Here is a 24,290-nt window from a genome sequence, read left to right on the forward strand (position 1 = left end):
TTTTTCACTCCTTTATTGACCTTCTTATACAAAGAGGACTGATGGTGCAGCTCAGTGTGTTCTCATAGTATCTAAGAGACTCTCTGTTTCTCCCACAGTCAGATCAAAGTGAAAGCAGCCAGGCCGCCACTCATTAGGGTGCTGTATGAAGATAATGGGCTGGATTAGGCTCTGATTGAGGCAGGCCTCCGCCAACTCTACAACTTACTGTATAGAGCCCAGTGTTGTGCAGCAGGGAAAAATCTTTCAGCTTGAGTTCAAAGAGAAGCCATGATTTTGTCTTGGAGAGGGTTTTTTTTTCCACTCAATCCTCTCCTTGCTGCTACTTTTTTCCCATGTGAAATGCAACCACCACATATTGCGTTTTATACACAGTTGACATGGTTTATATACATATTTCGACTCCCACTACGCTCACTGTACGTGTCCGTATAAAGCACGTCCAGCCTTTTCAGCTAGATATTTGATCCTAAAGCGGACAGCATCTTGCTAGGTAATGGTTGGCTTAGTTGACGGGTATATCCTGACATTAAGTACTTTAATGTAATTTCTCTGTCAGTATAAATGGATCATAAATGGGAAATGAGTGTGATCACGCACTTGCATTCACTGTCTGCCTGTGTACAGCTTGCCATCTAGTGGAAGTACAAAAGCATGATACTATCACTATCTGATGATCTTGACCAGGGGTTCTCAAAAGGTTTTCTGCACAAACCACCCCAAATGGACATTATGAATTTTTTGCTACCCCAAACCTCAATGGTCCTGCATTTTTATTTCAGATTTATAATTTGTTATAACAGTTGAATATTTTATCATGGCATACAGTGCTGCTTGAAAGTTTGTAAAACCTTTAGAATTTTCTATTTTTTTTTTTGCATAAATATGATCTAAAACATTGTCAGATTCTCCCCCAAGTCCTAAAAGTATAAAGAGATAAAGAGAACCCAATTAAACAAACTAGACAAAAATATTCTACTTGGTCATTTATTTATTGAGGAAAACGATCCCAATACTGCATTATATACTGTAAGTTACAACTTAAAAAAGCAAAAGAGGAGATGAATCAGTTCCCTTTCTTGTGACACGACATATTTACCAGTGTAATAGAAGCCACGCTTTTGCTTGATAGCTGGAGTTGGAGAATGAGGGAGGTGAAACAAGATATTATTGGGTGCTATTATTTTTCCTCATCCATGAGTGATGTACTCAAAAATGAGAAGACGTTTAATGGTGGGCAGAATGCATTGTATTTTGATGGAAGGTCACAGAAAAAAAAAAGAAGTCCTTAAGATAGTGGCTGATGTTAATGAATAATGGACATTAAGACCAACCAGGAAATTAATAGCTTAGATTTTAGGCTGATTTTTTTTTTTTAAGTCAGAACACTTAAAAAATGGGAGAAATAAACATATGTGGATCACCTATCAATTGTTTCTGGCAATTTAGTAAGTTTTGTTTTGTTTTTCCCCCACTAGTATTCAGGCCATTTAATGTAGATAGAACGTATAACATGTCCATGGCTTGTTATATAGATTTGCAAGGAATGCCTGATTCACCAACCATACATTTAATGAACAATTTAAAACAAAGTTTTATAATAGTATGTTATGTATCATTTCCTTCTCTAGTCATGTCAGTTATTCATCAATGTGCTAGTGGAGGCGCCTTCCATAGACTATCACACTTCTCTGGCCCAGAGTGCATTGCAGGTGTGTCTGACACACCCTGAGCTGCAGAATGAGATGTATTGTCAGCTGATCAAACAGACCAGCCGTCGAATGCTAAACAACTACTCTCTCACACAGGTCAGTCACGTATATGTATATATGTTTGTGTGTGTGTGTCTGTGTGTAATATAAAAGTTAAGCTCTCACTACTTCTCTCTCTCTCTCTCTCTCTCTCTCTGACTCTCTGACAGTGTTGGCAGCTGTTGTCTGTGTGTGTTGCACTTTTCCTGCCCCAGCATCACTTCCTGTGGTACCTGAGGCAGTACCTGCAGAGACACGCTGATCCAAAGTCAGGCCTCTTTGTCTCTTTTTGAAATACAATAATACTTATATTATCACACTCACAGTCATTCAGACTATATGAAAAGATGATGATCCCTGATTCTTACACTTGCATTTTTGTGAATGTGTGTGTGTGTGTGTGTGTGTGTGTGTGTGTGTGTGTGTGTAAAGGAGTGAGGTAGGAAAGTATGCAGTGTACTGTCAGCGCTCAGTAGAGAGAGTGTTGCAGAATGGAGAAAGGGAAGCCAAGCCTTCCCGCATGGAGATTGTATCTATTCTGTTGAGAAACCCTTACCATCATTCACTACCCTTCAGCATACCTGTCCACTTCATGAACAACACCTACCAGGTACACACATACACTAGATGGGAAATGTGCTTTATGTGGATACCTGACCATCTGTGGTTTTTCCCCAAACTGTTGCTACATCGTCGGAAACACAGAATTGTCTACAATGCCTTTGTATGTCTTAGCATTAGGATTTTTCTTCAGTGGAGCTATGGGGCCTAGTTCAAACCTGTTCCAGCATGACAGTGCCCCTGTACAAAATGATTTTGCCAGGATAGACGGGGAAGAACTCATCTGCAAAGAGCCATGACCTCAACCCTACTGAACACTTTTGGGATGAATTGGAACACTGTACCAGGCGTCCTCGCCCAACTAGTGCTCTTGAGGCTTAATGGGATTCCCCATAGCCATGTTCTAAAATCTAGTGGAAAGCCTCCCCAGGAGAGTGGCAGTTATTATAATAACACTAAATCTTGAAATAGGATGTTCAAAAAACACTTTTTGCTGTGATTTGTTAGGTGTCCACATACTTTTGGCTATATGTATTTACAAAAATTTATATTTCTTTTTACTAGTACACATCAAATACAATAAAGATGTCATTAGTAGAGCAACTGTTAAAAAAATTGAATACCATGGATGCTCCAGGTGGTGGGATTTGATGGCTCCACCACGGTAGAAGAGTTTGTGAACACGCTGAACCAGAGGGCAGGAATGAGGAAGCCCCAGCTTTCTGGTTTCGCCCTCTTCACAGACGACCCCTCAGGAAAAGACCTTGAGCACTGCCTCCAGCCTGCTACCAAGGTAATGCACACGAGAGCATATCTTATTGTTGGAATATTGTGTGACACAAGTTTTACCCCCTCTAGTGTTTCTGAATTTGCATTCAGTTTAAATAGAAACCTCATCTGAAATGCAATAAATTGAACCTGAAAATTCAATTGAACCTGAAAATTCAGAAATGATAAAACGCCAATACATTTTGAAAACGTTTATATAGGTGGCTGAGGTTGAAAATTTGACTGATGGATGTACATATGATGCAGGTAATGGATAAAATGTACTGGGTATTTTCAAATAAATAATGATAAATAAAATATGTGTACCATTCTGTCTATGGCTACATCAGAAACTACTAATTTCTATACAAATAAGATGTTAAAATAGTGTATCATTTATTATAACTTTGGTAATTTGCTGGTGCACTGGTCTGACAGAGTCATTACCACCCCACCCCCCGGCCGAAAGGCCCGAAGGGGGATTATGTCTTAGCGATGTCTGTCCGTCCTTCCATCCTGGGAAGGGTACTCACCTTCTGAAATCAACTCCTCTCACAATTTTTGGAGGAATTTCACCAAGCTTGGCAGGATTCTTTGTTTTTATGTCGATAGTACGCATACTGTGATTTCGTTAAATTCTGTCGCATTTTACCAGAGTTACAGTCCTTGATTAACAAAATTATAATTTGACAATTTCATGAGAGTGTGTTTTCCTTCTGAAATCAACTCCTCTCACAATTTTTAGAGGAATTTCACCAAACTTGGTAAAAGGCCTTGTTATATGTCGACACTACACATATTGTTATTTTGTTTAGTCCAGTCGCATTTTATTAGAGTTGTGGCCCTTGATTAACAACCTTGTACTTTCACAATTTCATGAAGGTGTGCTTGCCTTCTGACATCAACTCCTCTCACAATTTTTGGACGAATTTCTTGAAGCTTGGCAAAAGGCCTTGTTATATGACGGTAATACGCATATTGCGATTTAATTTTGTTTGTGAAAATTTTACCAGCGTTTTGACCCTTGATTAAATAACTTGTACTTTGACAATTTCATGAAGGAGTACATTTTTCTGAAATCAGCTCCTCTCACAATTTGTGGAGGAATTTCACCAAACTTGGCAAAAGGCTTTGTCATATGACCATTATACTGTACATATATTGAAATTTTGTTTAATTTGGGCAGATTTTACCAGAGTTATGCCCTTGATTATTAACAAACTTGTACTTTGGCAATTTCACCAAGGTGTGCTTGCTTTCTGAAATCAACTTCCCTCACAATTTTTGGAGGAATTTCATGTAATTTGGCAAAAAGTTTTTATCCCCCGCTGGCCAAAAGGCTTGAAGGGGGATTATGTTGTGGCGATGTCCGTCCACCCGTCCTGGGAAGGGTACTCACCTCTTGAAATCAACTCCTCTCACAATTTTTGGAGGAATTTCACGAAACTTGGCAAGATTCTTTGTTATACGTCTGTAATACAAATATTGCAATTTTGTTCAATTCAGTCACATTTTACCAGAGTTATGGCATAGTTGCCAGCAGGGGATATTGTGCTCTCAGAGCACTCTTGTTATGATAATTTTGGCAGCCACCTGCAGTGGCCAGGAAATTTTTCTTATGGCTGCTAAATGTCTGTACAAAATCTCTATGCTTGAAGAAGTAAAGTGTTCAAAAGACTATCCTCTTTACCCCCATGCTTCATGGTATATCCCATTTCTGATTTGGTATGGTCCATTTCCATAATAGAATAGCTTACAATGACATAACTCAGTTGATTCCATCTGTTGAATGGTGCAGAGGATGTGAGTTCTCAGGTTACCCTGTGACCTGTGGTGTAATTTGTCCTTTCTCCCCTTTGGTGTGCATACATACAAAAGAAACCACACCTACAATCACACCTGTACACAGAAACTGAACTGTTTGAGAATTGTGTGACAGGCTGTTTTTCATTAAAGGGCTGATGACACGAACATGACTCTATGCAATTTCTTAAATAAACTATACAACACGGCAAACATGTTAGATTTCTGTTATAATTACGTAAAAAGAAGCTGTTGTTATGCGAATATCCAACTTTTAATTGCACAGCGCAAGAAAACTGGGTCCGTGGCTCGCGGCCATGTTGTGATGTCAGCGGGAGAACACGCTGTGGTTCACTGGCTGTTCTACTCTGGTTCTACTCAATGGAAATGGCGCATGAAAACGCCGGTGAACTCTCTAGTGCTAGCTCTTCCTCTTCTGGGAGTCTAGAATTGTGTTGATCTCTTCCGAATAGAATCTATGATAGCCTACCCTCTTTACCCTTTGCCTCTCGTTGCTAGGCGGCAGTTACATGAAAGCCGCAAGCTTTCACAAGCAAATACATGACTGATATCACGCCGACTTTATGATTACATTTATGATTATCATGTAGAATCTATAGCTCTACGTACCTTTATCTTATGTCGTTTCACAACACATGTTCTGACAGGAGGACTGTCTTTAGATCCGGCATAGCTATGAGTAGACCCCCTCCGGAATACTGGCAGTGTTGCCAGATTGGGAGGTTTCCCGCCCAGTTGGGCGGTTTCAAGTGCATTTTGGTGGGTTTTGAACATATTTTGGGCTGGAAAACGTCAGCAGTATCTGTTGCCAGATACTGCTGACGTTTTCCAGCCCAAAATATGTTCAAAACCCACCAAAATGCACTTGAAACCGCCCAACTGGGCGGGAAACCTCCCAATCTGGCAACACTGTGTAGGCACAGCTGATGGTAGTAACACACGTTTGTGCTGAACTGAACACCCAAGAGATTCTTTTAAGCTGGGAAGGGTGTCAAAACAATCCAAATCGAAGTGTTCAGAGCACAGGACGGATGTTGGTGAGGGCACCCACTTGTCACGAGTGCGCCTGACTTGCTTCACCCACTTCGCATGCAGCTCAGGATCTCTGGGAAACTTGAATATATATATATATATATATATACAGTGTATATATATATATATATATATATATATATATATATATATATATATATATATATATATATAAAATGTATAATAATGTCTAATAAAAATACTAATAATGATAAACTGAACACCTGTTGCATCAACAACAAACTGGTAAGTTAGGAGGAAGGTTCTTTCGCTGATGTCATATAGCTCCTCCTCCTCTTTCGTCTCCTGGGTGCTGCAGCCCTGTCAAATTTGCCCAAATAGCCACGTTTTTTATCATAACTTGTAAAATAGGCGCCTTCGTGAATTAATATATGGATCATCGGGAATTACTTTTTATGTTATAAAACATCGCCAAAGATGTCAAAAACGTGTCATCAGCACTTTAAGCCTGGCCCTTGGACTTGTGATTCTGACAGATCACCTGTAGTGGGCTCGTCTTCTCAGACCGAACACACAAAGTTTTATTTGGAGTAGCCTCAGTCAGCCATTCCTTCAGTTTAAAAGTATTATGCATATCAAATAAACAGATATTCTGCCCTGAGTAGATAGAGGTTATGTTTAAAACCGAATACCATTGCCAGGAGATTGTATTTACCAGTAAACCTATTTTCTTTGTTACAGATCTGCGATGTGATCTCAAAGTGGGAACAGGCCCTGAAAGAACTACAACCAGGAAAGTGTGAGGGGACACGCATTGTGCGCTTAACATACAAAAGCAGGTGTATCATTAATATTAAGTTCTTCTTTCCATATTAAAAGAATAACATTCAGGATTTATTTATTGAATGGTCGAGGTTACAGTAGCGTTGTATTTATATCCTGTATTTTCTAGGCTGTGTTTTCGAGCACAGGCAAAAGGAGAGACTGAGAGAGAGCGCCTCCTGCTGACATATCAGGTGAACGAAGAAGTTCACCAAGGCCACTTTCCAGTCAGTAAAGAGTTGGCACTGGAGGTTGCTGCCCTCATGGCCCAGGTATGTTGAAACAGAAAGCACTGGGATGAATGTTAATTGTTAGAGCTGAGAAATTGGTATTTTAATTACATGTATGTGATGCAGGTGGAACATGGAGACTTGGATCGAGCACCAGCGTCTCCTGGTGGCTCCCCACAGCCTAAGATCCAGCAGATTCTACTGCAAGCTCTGGAGCGCTTCTACCCCAAACGGTACAAACAGGACTGCAACATAGAGCAACTCAGGTAATATTACACACACAAGCAACTGTGTGTCTGTAGTTACATACAACTTTACTGACAGTACACAGAAGACAAGTACACAGGCAATACAGATAAAGTTCAGAAGATTTTGCTTTATTATTACACTGTAATTTGGGATCAATATGTACAGTTATATAGTATGTGAGATGACCTGGGAAAAAGCCACTGGATGTCACTGTGGCTAAGTTCTGGAAAATGGCCAAAAATGACAAAAAAGGGGTTTTGACAAAAATTGAGTTTTTCTGCCAATAGTCCTCTGCTAATAGTATATTTTGATGTCTCAAATAAAAAAAAATTACAATGTAGACATGTTTTTCATCTCATCTCATTATCTCTAGCCGCTTTATCCTGTTCTACAGGGTCGCAGGCAAGCTGGAGCCTATCCCAGCTGACTACGGGCGAAAGGCGGGGTACACCCTGGACAAGTCGCCAGGTCATCACAGGGCTGACACATAGGCTACGTTTACACTAGACCGTATCTGTCTCGTTTTCTTCGCGGATGCACTGTCCGTTTACATTAACCCCCCTGAAAAAGCGGGGAAACGGGAATCCGCCAGCGTCCACGTATTCAATCTAGATCGTATCAGCTCCGGTGCTGTGTAAACATTGAGAATACGCGAATACGCTGTGCTGAGCTCTAGCTGGCGTCTCATTGGACAACGTCACTGTGACATCCACCTTCCTGATTCGCTGGCGTTGGTCATGTGACGCGACTGCTGAAAAACGGCGCAGACTTCCGCCTTGTATCACCTTTCATTAAAGAGTATAAAAGTATGAAAATACTGCAAATACTGATGCAAATACTGCCCATTGTGTAGTTATGATTGTCTTTAGGCTTGCCATCCTTCCACTTGCAAGTAATAAGTGATATGCGCTGGGATCTCACACACAGCGGCTCAGTCCCGAATCGTGGCTTGTTCACTTCACTCGCGCGCTCTGTGAGCTGCGCAGGGCCGGAGTGCGCACCCTCCAGAGGGCACTCGCTGTTCAGGGCGGAGTGATTTGGAGCGCAGGATGCCTGCGGAGCCGAGCGTATCCGCGTATTGGTGTTGCTGTGTGCACGGCTAACGGTTTTAGTGTAAACGCGAATCGTTTTAAGAACGTTAATCTGATGATCCGCTGATTCAACGTAATGTAAACGTAGCCATAGACACAGACAACCATTCACACTCACATTCACACCTACGGTCAATTTAGAGTCACCAGTTAACCTAACCTGCATGTCTTTGGACTGTGGGGGAAACCGGAGCACCCGGAGGAAACCCACGCGGACACGGGGAGAACATGCAAACTCCGCACAGAAAGGCCCTCGCCGGCCACGGGGCTCAAACCCGGACCTTCTTGCTGTGAGGCGACAGCGCTAACCACTACACCACCGTGCCGCCTGTAGACATGTTTTTATTGAGGTTATTTTCTAACCTTGCTTTAGCTAAAGCCCGGTGCACACGGGTGATTTTCCGTCACTTGGTCGTGCAACTTTTTGACGCAAGTGAAAAATTGCTTCATGTGCGTATATTTGCGACGGTGATTTTTTGTCACTTGCAACAGATCGCAGGTATCAAACATGCTTGACATACTGCGACAAATTGCCAGTCGCTGACTTGTTGCAGAGATATCGCCGCGTGTGCATGTCTTTGCGATAATGAAGCGATCACCTCCAAAGGCTAAGCCAATCCCCGTCCGCGAAGTAGTCATGTGATTTCCACGTGATTTGCATTCCCCTCCCCAAATCGCCCACTGGTCGCAGATAACGTGCACACGCAGCTACCCGAGAAGGGAAACTTGCGTCCAAAAATCGCAATATGCTTGCGATGAGAAGTTGCCCGTGTGCGCTGGGCTTAACCTTGGCTAAAGAGCCAGTTTAACAAACAGCACTAAATGCAGTCAGTCTGCCTAAAGATGTCTAAAACATTTCTAATTAAGTGTGATTTTCTCATATTACGTAAGTAGATTAGGTTATAAACGTAGAGGTAGACAGGGCACGTTTCAGGGAAATTGAATGGAAATCTTTAAATGTGATTTTCCTTCTTTCATATTTGGGGTGTAAGGCTTGTTTGGTTTTCCTGTTTTGTGTTGGCTCCGCCCACCTACTCACCTAAGGCCTGTTTCACCTGGTTCAGCCTCTATATAAGATCAGTTTGGCAGATACCAGAGAGAGAGAAAGAAAGAAAGAGCGAGCTGTCCTTTTTGGGCCTTCTTGGTTTGTGGATTTTTCGTTCCCCCCACTTATTTATTTATTTTTACGTGGCACTGCACCTTGTGTTCCATTCATCCAGACACTTTCCTTACAGTACTGATTAATGACTATCCATACTGACCCATTTGCTTATTTTGTTTGCCTTTAACTCTTTCTTCAGTTTAAGTTTTGTTTGTATTTATTCCAATAGATCCTTGAGTTTTCTAATTTAAAGACGTGTCCTCCTCTTTTGTTATGGTCTTGATCCAGGCCATAACAAAATGGATGCTTGTCTGCTTTAGTTCCTTCTTGATTAGTTTGGCTGAGTAACTGGTAAGTGAATGGGATTAGTTAAATTGTTGGGTGCTTACTGTTGTTGAAGCATAACATGGTTTTGACTTTTGCCTGGTCATGTAACTTGTGATATTGTTGGCTAAAATTTGGCCTTTTGAATAAGCACAACTTGGAGGACACTAACTTATTTTGTACAGTATGTGCAGTTCTAGGTCCATGTTTAAGATGCTGTTATCGGTGAGTTACCTGTGCAATATTGTTTGTGTTGGAGTTAACCTGCTATCTCCCTTGGTAGGCATAGCATTGTGTTTCTTTTGAAGCACGTCTGTTTGTTGCTTTAGTAGTGTTGCGGGGAAGGCGATAAGTAGCATTTGCTCAGGGGCACTTCTGCGGAGTCGTGGACGTTGCTGATTTATTCAAACGCGTTCTGCGGCCTGCTGGAATCGGTGCATAACTACCCATCGCCGGTACCTGCATGAAGACTTGGGTCAAGAATACATAGTCTGATTGCTTAGGTAGTTAGCACGGAGACTAATTTGTTTGCACAGGGTAATTTGATTTGCTTTGTGGGTGTTTCTAAACATGGATATTGAAGAGTTTAAGTCTCCACGGGAGGACTTGTTGGAAAAATGCACTGAAGACCAGTTATTAAAACTTGCTGAACATTACGAAATTAGCAATGCCGATAAAAATAGGAAACTCAAGGATCAGATTAAGTCTGAGTTAAAAACTGCTTTATTTGAGAAAAATGTTTTAGTGACGACACCAGACCAGCCTCTCCCTTCTGATCCGTCACTTCCTTCTGTGCCATCCACAGGGCATTTGACTTTCGAGCAGCAGAAGGAGTTGCTCCAGTTGCAGATAGTGTGATAAGCTATGCCCATGTTTACATTAGACCGTATCAGCGGATCATCAGATTAACGTTTTTAAAACGATTAGTGTGCACACAGCAACACCAATACACGATTTACGTGCACACAGCAACACCAATACACGGATACGCTCGGCTCCGCAGGCATCCTGCGCTCCAAATCACTCCGCCCTGAACAGCGAGTGCCCTCTGGAGGGTGCGCACTCCGGCCTTGCGCAGCTCACAGAGCACGCGAGTGAAGTGAACAAGCAGTGATTCGGGACTGAGCCGCTGTGTGTGTGATCCCAGCGCATATCACTTACCACTTGCAAGTTGAAGGATGGCAAGCCTAAAGACAATCATAACTACACAATGGGCAGTATTTGCATCAGTATTTGCAGTATTTTCATACTTTTATACTCTTTAATGAAAGGTGATACAAGGCGGAAGTCCGCGCCGTTTTTCAGCAGGCGCGTCACATGACCAGCGCCAGCAAATCAGGAAGGTGGATGTCACAGTGACGTTGTCCAATGAGACGCCAGCTAGAGCTCAGCACAGCGTATCCGCGTACCGTAAAATACCAAATAATAGCCGAGTTCCAATTAACCGCCGAGTTCCCTTTAACGGCCGGGTGTACGCGTGTGTTGTGACAAATAAAGGCCGGTTCCGAATACTCGCCGGGGTCTAAAAAAAAAAAAAGCGTCCGAACGTTCTATCTAGAATCTTGAGGCCCAGCACTTTTCTGGTTTTCTGGTGTTTAAACGATTTTGCATTGCATAGTTTTCTACCGAAACAATATGAATGAATGAATGAATGAATGAATGAAATTATTTCTATAATACTGTTTACAACATTTTGTTACGTGATAATAAACATGCCATTTCAATGTTATAATCTTGGTCTACCGTAATATTTCTTGAGGAATGCAACTCCGTAACTTTTGACAGATGTCTTAGCCACCCCTTTGGGGTATTCACCCAACGAAAGCCAGCGTGTGTGGTGACATTGAGGACTGCGGGTTTCCAAGGTTGGACTGCTGCTTCTGTTAAACGACCTAAATTGCCGAATGCATGCGTCAAAGCACACACTGAGTTTTATTAAAGACCTTATACCATTTCACTTGCCCTTACCCATTTGGATCTGGAAGACGCTTTACAAAAAAGGTGAGAGCGTTCTAACATGCATTTCAGTCTGCTCGCGGCCAATCTAATCCAAGGGGCCTTTTCAACAAGTAATCTGTCGTGCAAGTTGGGCAGAAGCACGCGTCAGGCAGGCAACATGTAGGCCTACAAGTCAGTAACCTATTCAACTAACTTTCATCCGAACTTTAAGTTTTCTCCGGGGTCGAGCCACCGTACCAACTCACTCGGGGAATAGGCTCATATCGGCCAAATAGGGAGACGTCTTGGAGAGAAACGTGAGAATGCAAGATGACAGTATGTAGCCACTGCAGGTCACTTATTTTTCAGCATAAGAAAAAACCCTTTGGTTTAACACTTCGCACCCTAATTATGTTGCTTCAACGTCGCGCCCTCCATGCAATTTCAGATTGACAGACATCGCGAAGCGCAAAGGGTGGAGGCTGCATGGGTGAGGGTGATAGCAAGTGACCATAACTTTGCAGAGTAATTAAATCACAGTGCTGCGCACAGACAATGGTGTGGTTTCTTGATTATTTTGTAAAGCATGCGCTTAACTAGTCATTAACAGGAAAAGGTGTGTGATTTATCCTTTATCCACCCCGACTGTGCCATGCGAAGATGCATTCTGCGTCTTCAAAATTCCCCGAAGTCGGCACCGTGCTATCTGTAATCTAACTCTAAACAAACTGTAAGTTATACTGGTTAAAAGTAGGCCTATCTGAGAATGATTTTTTCCCCGTTTTGAGGTAGATTTTGGGGAAGGTATTTGTGAAGAAGGAATTAATCGCCTGTTCCAAATAGCCGCCTAGTCTCTAATATGCGCCGGGTCTCTTACGTGATTGAGACAAATAATCGCCCGGGCTATTATTTGGTATTTTACGGTATTCTGAATGTTTACACAGCACCGGAGCTGACACGATCTGGATTGAATACGTGGACGCTGGCGGATTCCCGTTTCCCGGCGTTTCCAGGCGGTTTAATGTAAACGGACAGTGCATCCGCGAAGAAAACGAGACAGATATGGTCTAATGTAAACGTAGCCTAAGTCTCAAGCTAATCAACATACAATTGATTTGGAAAAGGCCAAAATGGACTTGCAATACTTTAAGTTAAATCTGCTAAAAGATTGCAAAATATCAGAATCTGCTGGAGGTGAGTCACTGGTTGAAAGCCTGAGTAGTTTGTCAGTTAATTTGAAGCTGGTGCCAAAATTTAACGAGTAAAAAAACCCGATTTTTTTTTTTTGTTGTTGTTGGTTTTTTTCTTTGTTTGAACATGTTGCCGAAACTCAAGGTTGGGCCTATGCAGATAGGTGCTTGATGTCGCAATTGGTATTCACAGGCAAGGCCCAGGAGGTTTATTCTTCTTTGAGCCATGCCGATTTGCACATTTATGATCAAGGTCAAGGTTTTATTTTATTTGTCATTTCAACCATATACAGATGGTAGAGTACACAAGTAAAATGAAACAACATTTCTCCAGGACCATTGTGCTACATTAAACCTCACAGGACTACAATCTACAATCTAAACATGACAGGATTACAAATCTACAACACACATAAAGTGCAAGAGTGCAACGAGTGCAACCCTGCACTCTTAACAAAGTATACGCTAAGCTTTCCGCTATCAGACGTATTAAAAACTTGATCTCCATCGACATCGCTGCGAAGCTATACAAGGCCTTTATTCTACCACATTTTGAGTACTGTAGTTCCTTACTACTTGGTGTTACTAATGGTTTGCGTGATAAGCTTGAGAAAGCAAATTGTTTTGGCTTAAGATCCATCTTCAAACTACCTTATGACCGTTCATACAAAGATGCTCTACACATGGCCAACTTACAAACTCTCAAACATTGTCAGTCATGTCATTCTTTGTCCCTGCTTTGTCAAGCCCTAGCCTCTACGCGTGGGCCAAATTACGTCAAGGAATTGTTTCAAATTCAACAAAGTCGCTACAATTTAAGAAGGGGAAATCTCAGACTAGCACAACCAACATCGAACAGCAAATGGACCCACAGATCATTCACCTATCTGGTCACCCGCATGTGGAACAACCTTCCCACTGAACTTAGACATCTTGAGTCTTTAAGCAGTTTTAAAAACACTATTAAAAAAACTAAACTTACCAGTGGCACGTTATGCAAATGTAACATTTGCAAACAATATTTTTACATTTTTTTATAATAGTTGCTGTGGACACTTCAATTGTCTGCTATGTGTGATGTTTATTTGTTTAGCAATACTCCTGCTAGTTGTGCGGGGGTTATTGCACTAGTAGTGGACGTGTGAGATATTCATATGTATACTTACTTATTTATTATTTATTTATTTTTATTTCAATGAATATTTTTATTAACCCTAATGTATGTTGTTTTCTCTATTGATAAGGATTTTTATTATGATTTTTCCCCCTTTTTTTAATTACAATTTCCTATTTTTCACAGTTTATTATTTATCTATGCAGTACAACAGTTTTAGGTTTCTATTTTACAAATTTTTAATTAGTTATTTTAATTAGATTTTATATAAAGGTTCGAATGTATTCATTACGAGTCTTCGGCTCACTGTACATATCGAAATTAAAGAAAGTTATCTATCTACTGTCTATCTATCTGCAGACAGTAAACGACACAAACAACATACAGTGGTGCTTGAAAGTTTGTGAACCCTTTAGAATTTTCTATATTTCTGCATAAATATGACCTAAAACATCATCAGATTTTCACACAAGTCCTAAAAGTAGATAAAGAGAACCCAGTTAAACAAATGAGACAAAAATAGTATACTTGGTCATTTATTTATTGAGGAAAATGATCAAATATTACAAGACTTTGACTTGCATTCGGGCCTTCACAGCCAGACTCTCTAACAGTTTCTTCCCCCATGCCATCATATTTCTCAACTCTGAGGGACTGGACTGATTCTCACAGACTGTTGAACACCACTCACACTACCATCTTTGCACAGTGGACAATAATGCACTATTACTTTACAACATTTACGATATCTCTCATACACACAAGGTTTACATTTATTTATTCCCTTTTCATATATTATCTCAATATGCACTCAACCCTGCACTTTACAGGGTTAAAAACATTAATTTTATTATTCTTTAACCATTCTTTGGTAGAACGACTTGTGTGCTTAGGGTTGTTGTCTTGCTGCATGACCCACCTTCTCTTGAGATTCAGTTCATGGACTGATGTCATGACATTTTCCTTTAGAATTCACTGGCATAATTCAGGATTTATTGTTCCATCAATGATGGCAAGCCGTCCTGGCCCAGATGCAGCAAAACAGGCCCAAACCATGATACTACCACCACCATGTTTCACAGATGGGATAAGGTTCTTATGCTGGAATGCAGCGTTTTCCTTTCTCCAAACATAATGCTTCTCATTTAAACCAAAAAGTTCTATTTTGGTCTCATCCGTTCACAAAACATTTTTCCAACAGCCTACTGGCTTATCCACGTGATCTTTAGCAAACTGCAGACGAGCAGCAATGTTTTTTTATGCCTCCGCCACCATAAGGTGCAGGAGGCATTATGTTTTCAGGTTGTCTGTCTGTCCGTGTGTGCGTGCGTGCATCCGTGTGTGCATGCGTCCATCCCAAAACCTTGTGAACGTGATATCTCAAAGACTAATGAAAGGAATTTCACCAAACTTTCACCATTGGTGCCCTTTGGGACAAACATGAACTGATTAGATTTTGAGATCAAAAGGTCTAAGGTCAAGGTCACTGTGAGGTCAAATGTCTGTCCGAAAACATTGTGAACACAATATCTCCAAGGCTAATGAAGGGAATTTCACCACACTTTCACCATTTGTGCATATGGGGACAAGGATAAACTGATTAGATTTTGAGATCAAAAGGTCTAAGGGCAAGGTCACTGTGAGGTCAAATGTCTGTCCGAAAACATTGTGAACACAACATCTCCAAGGCAAATGAAAGGAATTTCACCAACCTTTCACCATTTGTGCATTTGGGAACAAAGATAAACTGATTAGATTTTGAGATCAAAAGGTCTAGGGTCAAGGTCACTGTGAGGTCAAATGTCTGTCTGAAAACCTTGTGAACACAGTATCTCCAAGGCTAATACAAGTAATTTCACCAGGTCAAGATTACTGTGAGGTCAAATGTCCATCCCCAAATCACAACTTAATAAGGTGTGTAGTCTACCAGGCGGAGGCATCCTCATCGACGCCGTTGGCGTCGAGTTCTATCTTTATGTTTTTTATGCCTCCGCCACCAAAAGGTGCAGGAGGCATTACATTTTCGGGTTGTCCGTGCGTGTGTGCGTCCGTCCCAAAAACTTGTGAACACGATATCTCAAAGGCTAATGAAAGGAATTTCACCAAACTTTCGCCATTTGTGCGCTTTGGGACAAACATGAACTGATTAGATTTTGAGATCAAAAGGTCTAAGGTCAAGGTCACTGTGAGGTCAAATGTCTGTCCGAAAACCTTGTGAACACAATATCTCCAAGGCTGATACAAGTAATTTCACCAGGTCAAGATTACTGTGAGGTCAAATGTCCATCTCCAAATCACAACTTAATAAGGCGTGTAGTCTACCGGGTGGAGGCATCCCCATCGAGTTCTATCTAGTTTGGAGAGCAGTGGCTTTCTCCTTGCAACCCTGCCATGCACACCATTGTTGTTCAGTGTTCTCCTGATGGTGGACTCATGAACATTAACATTAGCCAATGTGAGAGAGGCCTTCAGTTGCTTAGAAGTTACCCTGGGGTCCTTTGTGACCTCGCCGACTATTACTTGCCTTGCTCTTGGAGTGATCTTTGTTGGTCGACCACTCCTGGGGAGGGTAACAATGGTCTTGAATTTCCTCCATTTGTACACAATCTGTCTGACTGTGGATTGGTGGATTCCAAACTCTTTAGAGATGGTTTTGTAACCTTTTCCAGCCTGATGAGCATCAACAATGCTTTTTCTGAGGTCCTCAGAAATCTCCTTTGTTTGTGCCATGATACACTTCCACAAACATGTGTTGTGAAGATCAGACTTTGATAGATCCCTGTTCTTTAAATAAAACAGGGTGCCCACTCTCACCTGATTGTCATCCCATTGATTGAAAACACCTGACTCTAATTTCACCTTCAAATTAACTGCTAATCCTAAAGATTCACATACCTTTGCCACTCACAGATATGTAATATTGGATCACTTTCCTCAATAACTAAATGACCAAGTGTAATATTTTTGTCTCATTTGTTTAACTGGGTTCTCTTTATCTACTTTTAGGACTTGTGTAAAAATCTGATGCTGTTTTAGGTCATATTTATGCAGAAATATAGAAAATTCTAAAGGGTTCACAAACTTTCAAGCACTACTATAAAGTGCAGGGTTGAGTGTGCATATTGAGGTAATATATGAAAAGGGAATAAATAAATATAAACCTTGTGTGTATGAGAGATATCGTAAACGTTGTAAAGTAATAGTGCATTATTGTCCACTGTGCAAAGATGGTAGTGTGAGTGGTGTTCAGCAGTCTGTGAGAATCAGTCCAGTCCCTCAGAGTTGAGAAATATGATGGCATGTTACAGAAGAAGAAACTGTTACAGAGTCTGGCTGTGAAGGCCCGAATGCTTTGCTACCTTTTTCCAGATGGCAGGAGGGTGAAGAGATTGTGTGAGGGGTGTGTAGGGTCAGCCACAATGCTGGTGGCTTTCCAGATGTAGCATGTGGTGTAAATGTCCGTGATGGAGGGAAGAGACTCTGATCTTTTCAGCTGTCCTCACTGTCCACTGTAGGGTCTTGCGATCCAAGACGGTGCAATTTCCAAACCAGACCACGATGAAGTTGCTCAGAATGCTCTCAATAGTCCCTCTGTAGGATATTATGAGGATGGGTTATGGGAGATGGGTTTTCCTCAGCCTCCATAGGAAGTAGAGACGCTGCTGGGCTTTCTTGACTATGGAGCTGGTGTTGCTGTATATTGATGGCTCACTCATGGAGAACATCAAGAGCACCAAATTCCTTTGTGTTCATCTGGCAGATGAACACAAAGGAATTTGGTGCTCTTGATGTTCTCCATGAGTGAGCCATCAATATACAGTGGAGAGTGGTCACTCTGTGTTCTTCTGAAGTCAGCAACCATCTATTTTCTTTTTTTTTGTCAAGAAAGTAAAAACTGCTGTTCTGAAGTCTTTTGAGTTGATTCCAGAAGTGTATAGGCAACGTTTTAGGTCTTGCGCCAAGGAAGATGATCAGGGTAATAACTACATCCTGTTAGTTTCTTTTCTAGGAAGTTTTGTTCTTATCACTTAGGAATTAGGAAAATTTGGAGTGGTTTTTTATGTGGGGGCTGAGGGGATATGTCATCTCTTGACTCGTCTTTAATTAAGTAATGAGCATATACAGTGTTGTAATGGATATATACAATATTACATAAAGTATATATTCAATATGAGTGGTTCTGCATTCACTATCATTTACACTATGTAATGTATTAATTTAATCTATGGAAAATGGAAGAATTTTGGTAATGACCGGTTTAATTTTGGAACAGGGGTTCTCAATCTTTGTGTAGCAACAATCCCTGGATCCAACAGTTCAAATTGCAAGGTACATCATTTTAACACGCACAATAATATTTCATTTCTGAACTTTCCACTCACAGAATACAATTTTACTAAAATGGTAATTAGATCAGGGGCGGCACGGTGGTGTAGTGGTTAGCACTGTCACCTCACAGCAAGGTCCTGGGTTCGAGCCCAGTGGCCGGCGAGGGCCTTTCTGTGTGGAGTTTGCATGTTCTCCTCGTGTCCGCGTGGGTTTCCTCTGGGTGCTCCGGTTTCCCCCACAGTCCAAAGACATGCAGGTTAGACTAATTGGTGGTTCTAAATTGACCGTAGGTGTGAGTGTGAGTAGTTGTTTGTCTCTGTGTCAGCCCTGCGATGACCTGGTGACTTGTCTAGGGTGTACCCTGCCTCTCGCCCATAGTCAGCTGGGATAGGCTCCAGCTTGCCTGCGACCCTGTAGAACACAGTCAAACTATCCAAACTGGCGGGCTGTGCTTTCCATCATTCGTATCAATATGACAAGAAATTGCATATCCCTGATCTTCCCAGACTCCAGTTTGCCTTAGAGGATGCAGACCTAAGCCATGAACACACATGACCTTGAATGACCAGCCATTTATTCCACAGGGAGCTGGCTGAGCGGCTGGCCACTAAGTGGTCTGTCCTGCAGGGCTGCACTGCTGCTGAATGCGTGAGGATCTATTTGACTGTGGCTCGCAAATGGCCTCTGTTCGGAGCCAAGCTATTTAGTGCTAAAGTAAGTGTACTTCTAAAGCTCGGAATGTTCAGTACTAAATATTCTTTCATTGCTTACTTAAACACCCTTTTGAATTGCCTTCAAGCAATATGCTTATTAGTAAAGTGTTCAGGATATGAATTCATGGTAATGCAATAAACTGAAAGCAAATCTAATATACCTTTCTATTTCAATTTCTAGCCACTGCCTCCCTCTGCACTAGAGCAGACACAAGTGTGGCTTGCTGTCAGTGAAGATGGGTTAAGCGTATTAGATTACAGCATGGTGAGTGTGCGCATGTGTCTACATAGAGAGATGCATTGCTAGTATCACTTCACATCTCACCTCATTACTGCCCTTTACTTGAGGCTGGCCAAATAATTTTAAAGCAAAACTTGACCTTCATTTACTAGAGATGTCCGGAGTATTTAAGGGTAGGTACTTATTCTTTACTCTCCGCGACACAAAGAAGCAGGCATGTTGGTCTGGAACGATTTTCGGTTGCAGTGCTTCCAAAATCGCTGACCCAAATGACCACTTACTGGCTTCCTCGTGACCTTTTGTCGACTGAGCTCTGTAATTTGCTGTCTCTTTTCATCTTCCCTTTTCAGTTTAACCCCATCCTTGCGTACCAACGTCTGGTTAAAACATAAAAAAAATAAATAAATCTATGAATAATAATCTCTCCTGCTTGTTTATGTCCTCTTGCTTATTTCTGTGTGAAATTGATTTAATGTGTTCGTTTGTATGTAGCACCTGCTGGTCACATATCCGTTCCAGTCTGTGATCACCTTTGGAGGGTGCAAAGAGGACTTCATGGTGGTGGTCAGCCAGACTAAAGACCAGGCTTTGGGCAAGAAAACTGTGGACAAGCTCATTTTTGCAATGGCTAAACCAAAGGTATGTGGGGGTCACAACATATTAAATACATTTAACAGCTCCACCATCCATTCGTCTGAATTAAATCTCAGGTTCCCAGTACGCTGGTCTCCGTTCCATCATTATTTTATTGGATAGAAGTGAAATTTTATCTAGAATATGTGCACTAAGGTGACCATTGAAAATCACTTAATAAGCAAGATTGACTCCAATACCTTCTCTCCTCCTTGCAATATCAGGATGACAGTTGATGATAAAAGTAGATTTTCATGCACTCAAGTCAACCTCACTGCCTTCTAGCACAGAGTCTGGTCACTGCATTACTGCATGATGTAACACAGGAAGTGCTAATGAGCTCCAGTGCATCAATCAAACCATTCACGTCTGAGGCTGAATTTCACACGTATATTATAGCTTTTGTGCTCCTTGGGCTGTCCGTCCCAATGATCATATTACATACCTGAAATCAAATCATGTAGTTTTTACTAGTGCTGTCAAGCGATTAAAATATTTAATCGTGATTAATGTCGCGACTGTCATAGTTAACTCGCGATTAATCGCAATTTAATCGCACATTTTTGTCACATGAAAAACCATTGTAATTCTCTTATCAGCATAAAAAAGTGAATGGGCTTGCTTTGTACCAATGTTTTTTTTTTTATTGCAGAGCATAACACGTCTTGTCACAGCCACTGACATCCATAACTTCCATATTAGATGAGAAAACCAAGGGATGAAAAATAAAGTGCATATCACTATGAAAATAAAAAAAGTTTTATTTTACTCTTCATTAGTTTCTTTTGAAGAGAAGTATTTGCCATAAAAGAAGAAAAAAACATAACAAAAATAAAAACATTCATCATGCGTTCAAAAACGTTCATCATAGTGTGGCAGTGTATTATCTAATTCTCACTGCTTATAACTCTACACCTACCCGGTGGAGATGAGCTGGGAAACTGAAGACTGAAGGAACAGTATTGAAAAGTATTTTTCCAGTCTCACCTGTGAAAGGTAATCCCATGTGATCTCGTTTGGACGGTAAACCTGTTGGTACAGTTAAACGCAGCACATGAATGAGGCATCTTTATTCTCGGCTACTGTCTAGACGCTATACCAGAGACGGTTGAAGAATCTCCACTTTGCCCCATCCAATATGGCAGCGAGGATGTTTATATGTCTATGCCTTTCTCCATCACTCACACGTACTCTTATTGAAGCAGCGCGCGACAAGCCTCAACAGGAACTATGGGTGACTCGCAGGGCCAAATTAGAATTTGCGTTAACGGCACTATTTTTTTTTTAATCGCGTTAAATTGAGATCGCGTTAACGCGTTATTATCGCGTTAACTTTGACAGCACTAGTTTTTACACGAAAAAGAAACGTTTTGCTTTCTAGATCAGTTCTAATCTCTCATTTGCTTGAGCAGATCCTGGAGCTGACTTTACTGATGGCCAGCTACATCAACTGGACATCAGGCTTTTCCGTAGCCGGAAGCCAGGCACAGTCATCCACACTGGGATCTCAAGACAGGAAGTTGCGGGACATCGATAGCAGACATTTCCCCTCAATGACCTACACGACCAAAGGTCCCACACTTTTATGAGCACCCATCATTCCTGATCAGACACTATACATAGGAGAGAAAGCTGAAGGTGAAGTCATCCAGGTCATCATGGGCTGTATGCATTAGCCTCAGTATGCAGGAGAGAGAAGATAAACCAACAGAATATTTTTGTCATTCAGAATAATAATGAAGTACAGTTCTTTTTGGTATAAGCTACACATTCCTTGGATTTCTACTTACTATGAGCCACTCAGAGGAAGGGATTTCAGGGTCACACAGACACTCTTATCCTCTGCCTTTTCCATACTGCTCCTATGCTCTCTGCTGCATTTACAATGGAAAAGGCATTTATCCACTGCTCGAAAAGGGACAAGTCAAACCACTAACTGAACAAAGACACAAACCACGACATTGTTAGTGTTTTTCACAATGGTTTCCAGTCAGAGTTCTGTCACATTTATTTTATTCTGTTGACTTACCATTTTACTAACTTGCAACTACTTTTTTTTTTGTCTATCTCTTTGTTAGATTAGTTTTTGTTTTTATTCCTGATGCTAGTAGGGACCATTTCACTTGCCACTTGTAGTTACGTTTTCAGGTACATAATATCCTCTTTATAATGACTACACTGTTGGGAAAGTGTAGCTTTTATGAGAGGCTGTAATGTAAGAGAATCTGTTTCTTATCAGATGTCATGTTTCTTGGAAGAGTTAAAACAGTACAGAGAATATTTATAATACAGCTAATGACGGCAAAGCTTTTATTACTAGATGACCTCAGATATTTCAATACCATTTCAGGGTATAAAAGAATATTCAGTCAATTAGCTTAATAAATTCCATTGCAGGTAAGTATTTTTTTAAATAAAATCATATTAATATGTATGAGTTTTAAAGCCCTTTTCTACAACCCAAAATCAGAAAAAGCTGGGACCGTATGTTAAAATTGAAATTAAAACTGAAAACAATGATTTGTAAATAATCTTTGACCTGCATTTCGGACAAAGCAATACAACACATTATTTGATGTTTTATCTCATGGATTTAAATTTTTTAATTTTTCCCAAAATAAACACATTTCAGTTTTGATTCTTGCAACACATTTCAAAAACGCTGGGACCGTAAAGCATTTATGATTTTACAATGTTGCCACTCCTTCTCACAACTCTTAAAAGAAGTTTAGGGACTGAAGACACCAACTGATGATGTGTTTCAGGTGTTATTTTGTCCCATTCTTCCTGCAAACAGATCTTAAGGTGTGCAACAGTACAGGGTCGTTATTGTCATATTTTTCATTTCAAAATTCACCACACGTTCTCTATTGGGGACAGAGGGGACAGACACCGTCTTCTTCCACAGCCATGCCTTTGCAATGTGTGCAGAATGTGGTTTTGTATTGTCTTGTTGAAGTATCCTTGGAAAAGATGGCGTCTTGAACGCAGCATATGTTGCTCCAAACTCTCAATGTACTTTTCTGAAGTAATGTTGCCATCACAGAAGTGTAAGTTACCTTTGCCAAGGCCACTGACACAACCCCATACCATGACAGACCCTGACTTTTGTGGATATAAAAGCCCAGAGAAGTCAACAGCACTTCTGGACACAGTTAACATAAGGCTTCCTTTTTGCACAATAAAGTTTTAACTGGCATTTGTGGCTATAACTTCACACTGTTGTGCATGAGAAAGGTTTGCCAAAGTAATCCCAAGCCCATGTGGTTATATCATCAAGAATGATGATTCTTGATGCAGTGCCATTTGAGAGATCGGAGATCACAGATGTTCAGCTTAGGCTTGTGCCCTTGCCCTTTATGCACTGAAATTCCTCCAGATTCCTTGAATCATTTAATGATATTATGGACCATAGAGGGTAAAATATCCAAATCCCTTTGTATACTTCTTTGAGGAACATTGTTTTGAACATTTTCAAGAATTTTCTCATGCATTTGTTGACAAACTGGAGATCGTCAGCCCATCCGTGCTTCTCCAAGACTAGGCCTTTCCTGGATACTGATTTTGTACCAAATCATTATTACAATCACCTGTTAACATCGCTAGCCCTAAATTTCCCACATCCTAACTTTTTTGGAATGTGTTACAGGTCTGAAATGTACAGTAGGAATGGATGTATATTACAGTTTTTCTCCATTGGTTTGGCTCATTTCTTGAAAAAGAAATTACATTCTCAAAACTCTAAGATCATTTGGCAAAACAGTTTTACAGTTCAGCACAACACCATAGCTCACTTGCAAAAGCCCGTATCTCTCCCAAAACTGTTCACTCATGCTTCAAAACTAAATTCCTTTTCCATATAAAGAGTCAGTGCCACCAAATCACAAAGAACCTTCTCAATTGCTTTGGCTCATTTCTTGAAACAGACCGGACGTTCTCAACACTCTTGGTGCTTTTGCCAAAATAACCTGGATGGTGGTGGCACGGTGGTGTAGTGGTTAGCGCTGTCGCCTCACAGCAAGAAGGTCCGGGTTCGAGCCCCGTGGCCGGTGAGGGCCTTTCTGTGCGGAGTTTGCATGTTGTCCGCGTGGGTTTCCTCCGGGTGCTCTGTTTTCCCCCACAGTCCAAAGACATGCAGGTTAGGTTAACTGGTGACTCTAAATTGACCGTAGGTGTGAATGTGAGTGTGAATGGTTGTCTGTGTCTATGTGTCAGCCCTGTGATGACCTGGCGACTTGTCCAGGGTGTACCCCGCCTTTTGCCCGTAGTCAGCTGGGATAGGCTCCAGCTTGCCTGCAACCCTGTAGAAGGATAAAGCGGCTAGAGATAATGATGAGATGAGATGAACCTGGATGGTTCAGTACAACACCATGGTTCGCCTGCAAAAACTCGTATCTCTCCCAAAACAGTTCACTCA

The 24,290-nt window shown here is 41.1% G+C and overlaps 1 protein-coding gene across 1 annotated transcript in view; it reads left to right on the plus strand.

Annotated features, from left to right (window-relative positions):
* plekhh1 (pleckstrin homology domain containing, family H (with MyTH4 domain) member 1) overlaps positions 1–24,058 on the plus strand; it is an 87,033-nt gene extending 62,975 nt beyond the window's left edge. The window contains exons 20-30 of the mRNA XM_060934162.1: positions 1,632–1,808; positions 1,922–2,019; positions 2,184–2,361; positions 2,950–3,105; positions 6,639–6,736; positions 6,850–6,991; positions 7,076–7,215; positions 18,871–19,000; positions 19,181–19,264; positions 19,733–19,879; positions 21,286–24,058. Coding sequence (XP_060790145.1) covers positions 1,632–1,808; positions 1,922–2,019; positions 2,184–2,361; positions 2,950–3,105; positions 6,639–6,736; positions 6,850–6,991; positions 7,076–7,215; positions 18,871–19,000; positions 19,181–19,264; positions 19,733–19,879; positions 21,286–21,462 — 1,527 coding nt within the window. The 3' untranslated portion in view covers positions 21,463–24,058. The remainder of the gene's footprint in view (positions 1–1,631; positions 1,809–1,921; positions 2,020–2,183; positions 2,362–2,949; positions 3,106–6,638; positions 6,737–6,849; positions 6,992–7,075; positions 7,216–18,870; positions 19,001–19,180; positions 19,265–19,732; positions 19,880–21,285) is intronic.
* The last annotated feature ends 232 nt before the right edge of the window (positions 24,059–24,290 follow it).

This window comes from Neoarius graeffei, chromosome 11 (genome assembly GCF_027579695.1).
Source record: "Neoarius graeffei isolate fNeoGra1 chromosome 11, fNeoGra1.pri, whole genome shotgun sequence".
Lineage (NCBI taxonomy): Eukaryota > Metazoa > Chordata > Actinopteri > Siluriformes > Ariidae > Neoarius > Neoarius graeffei.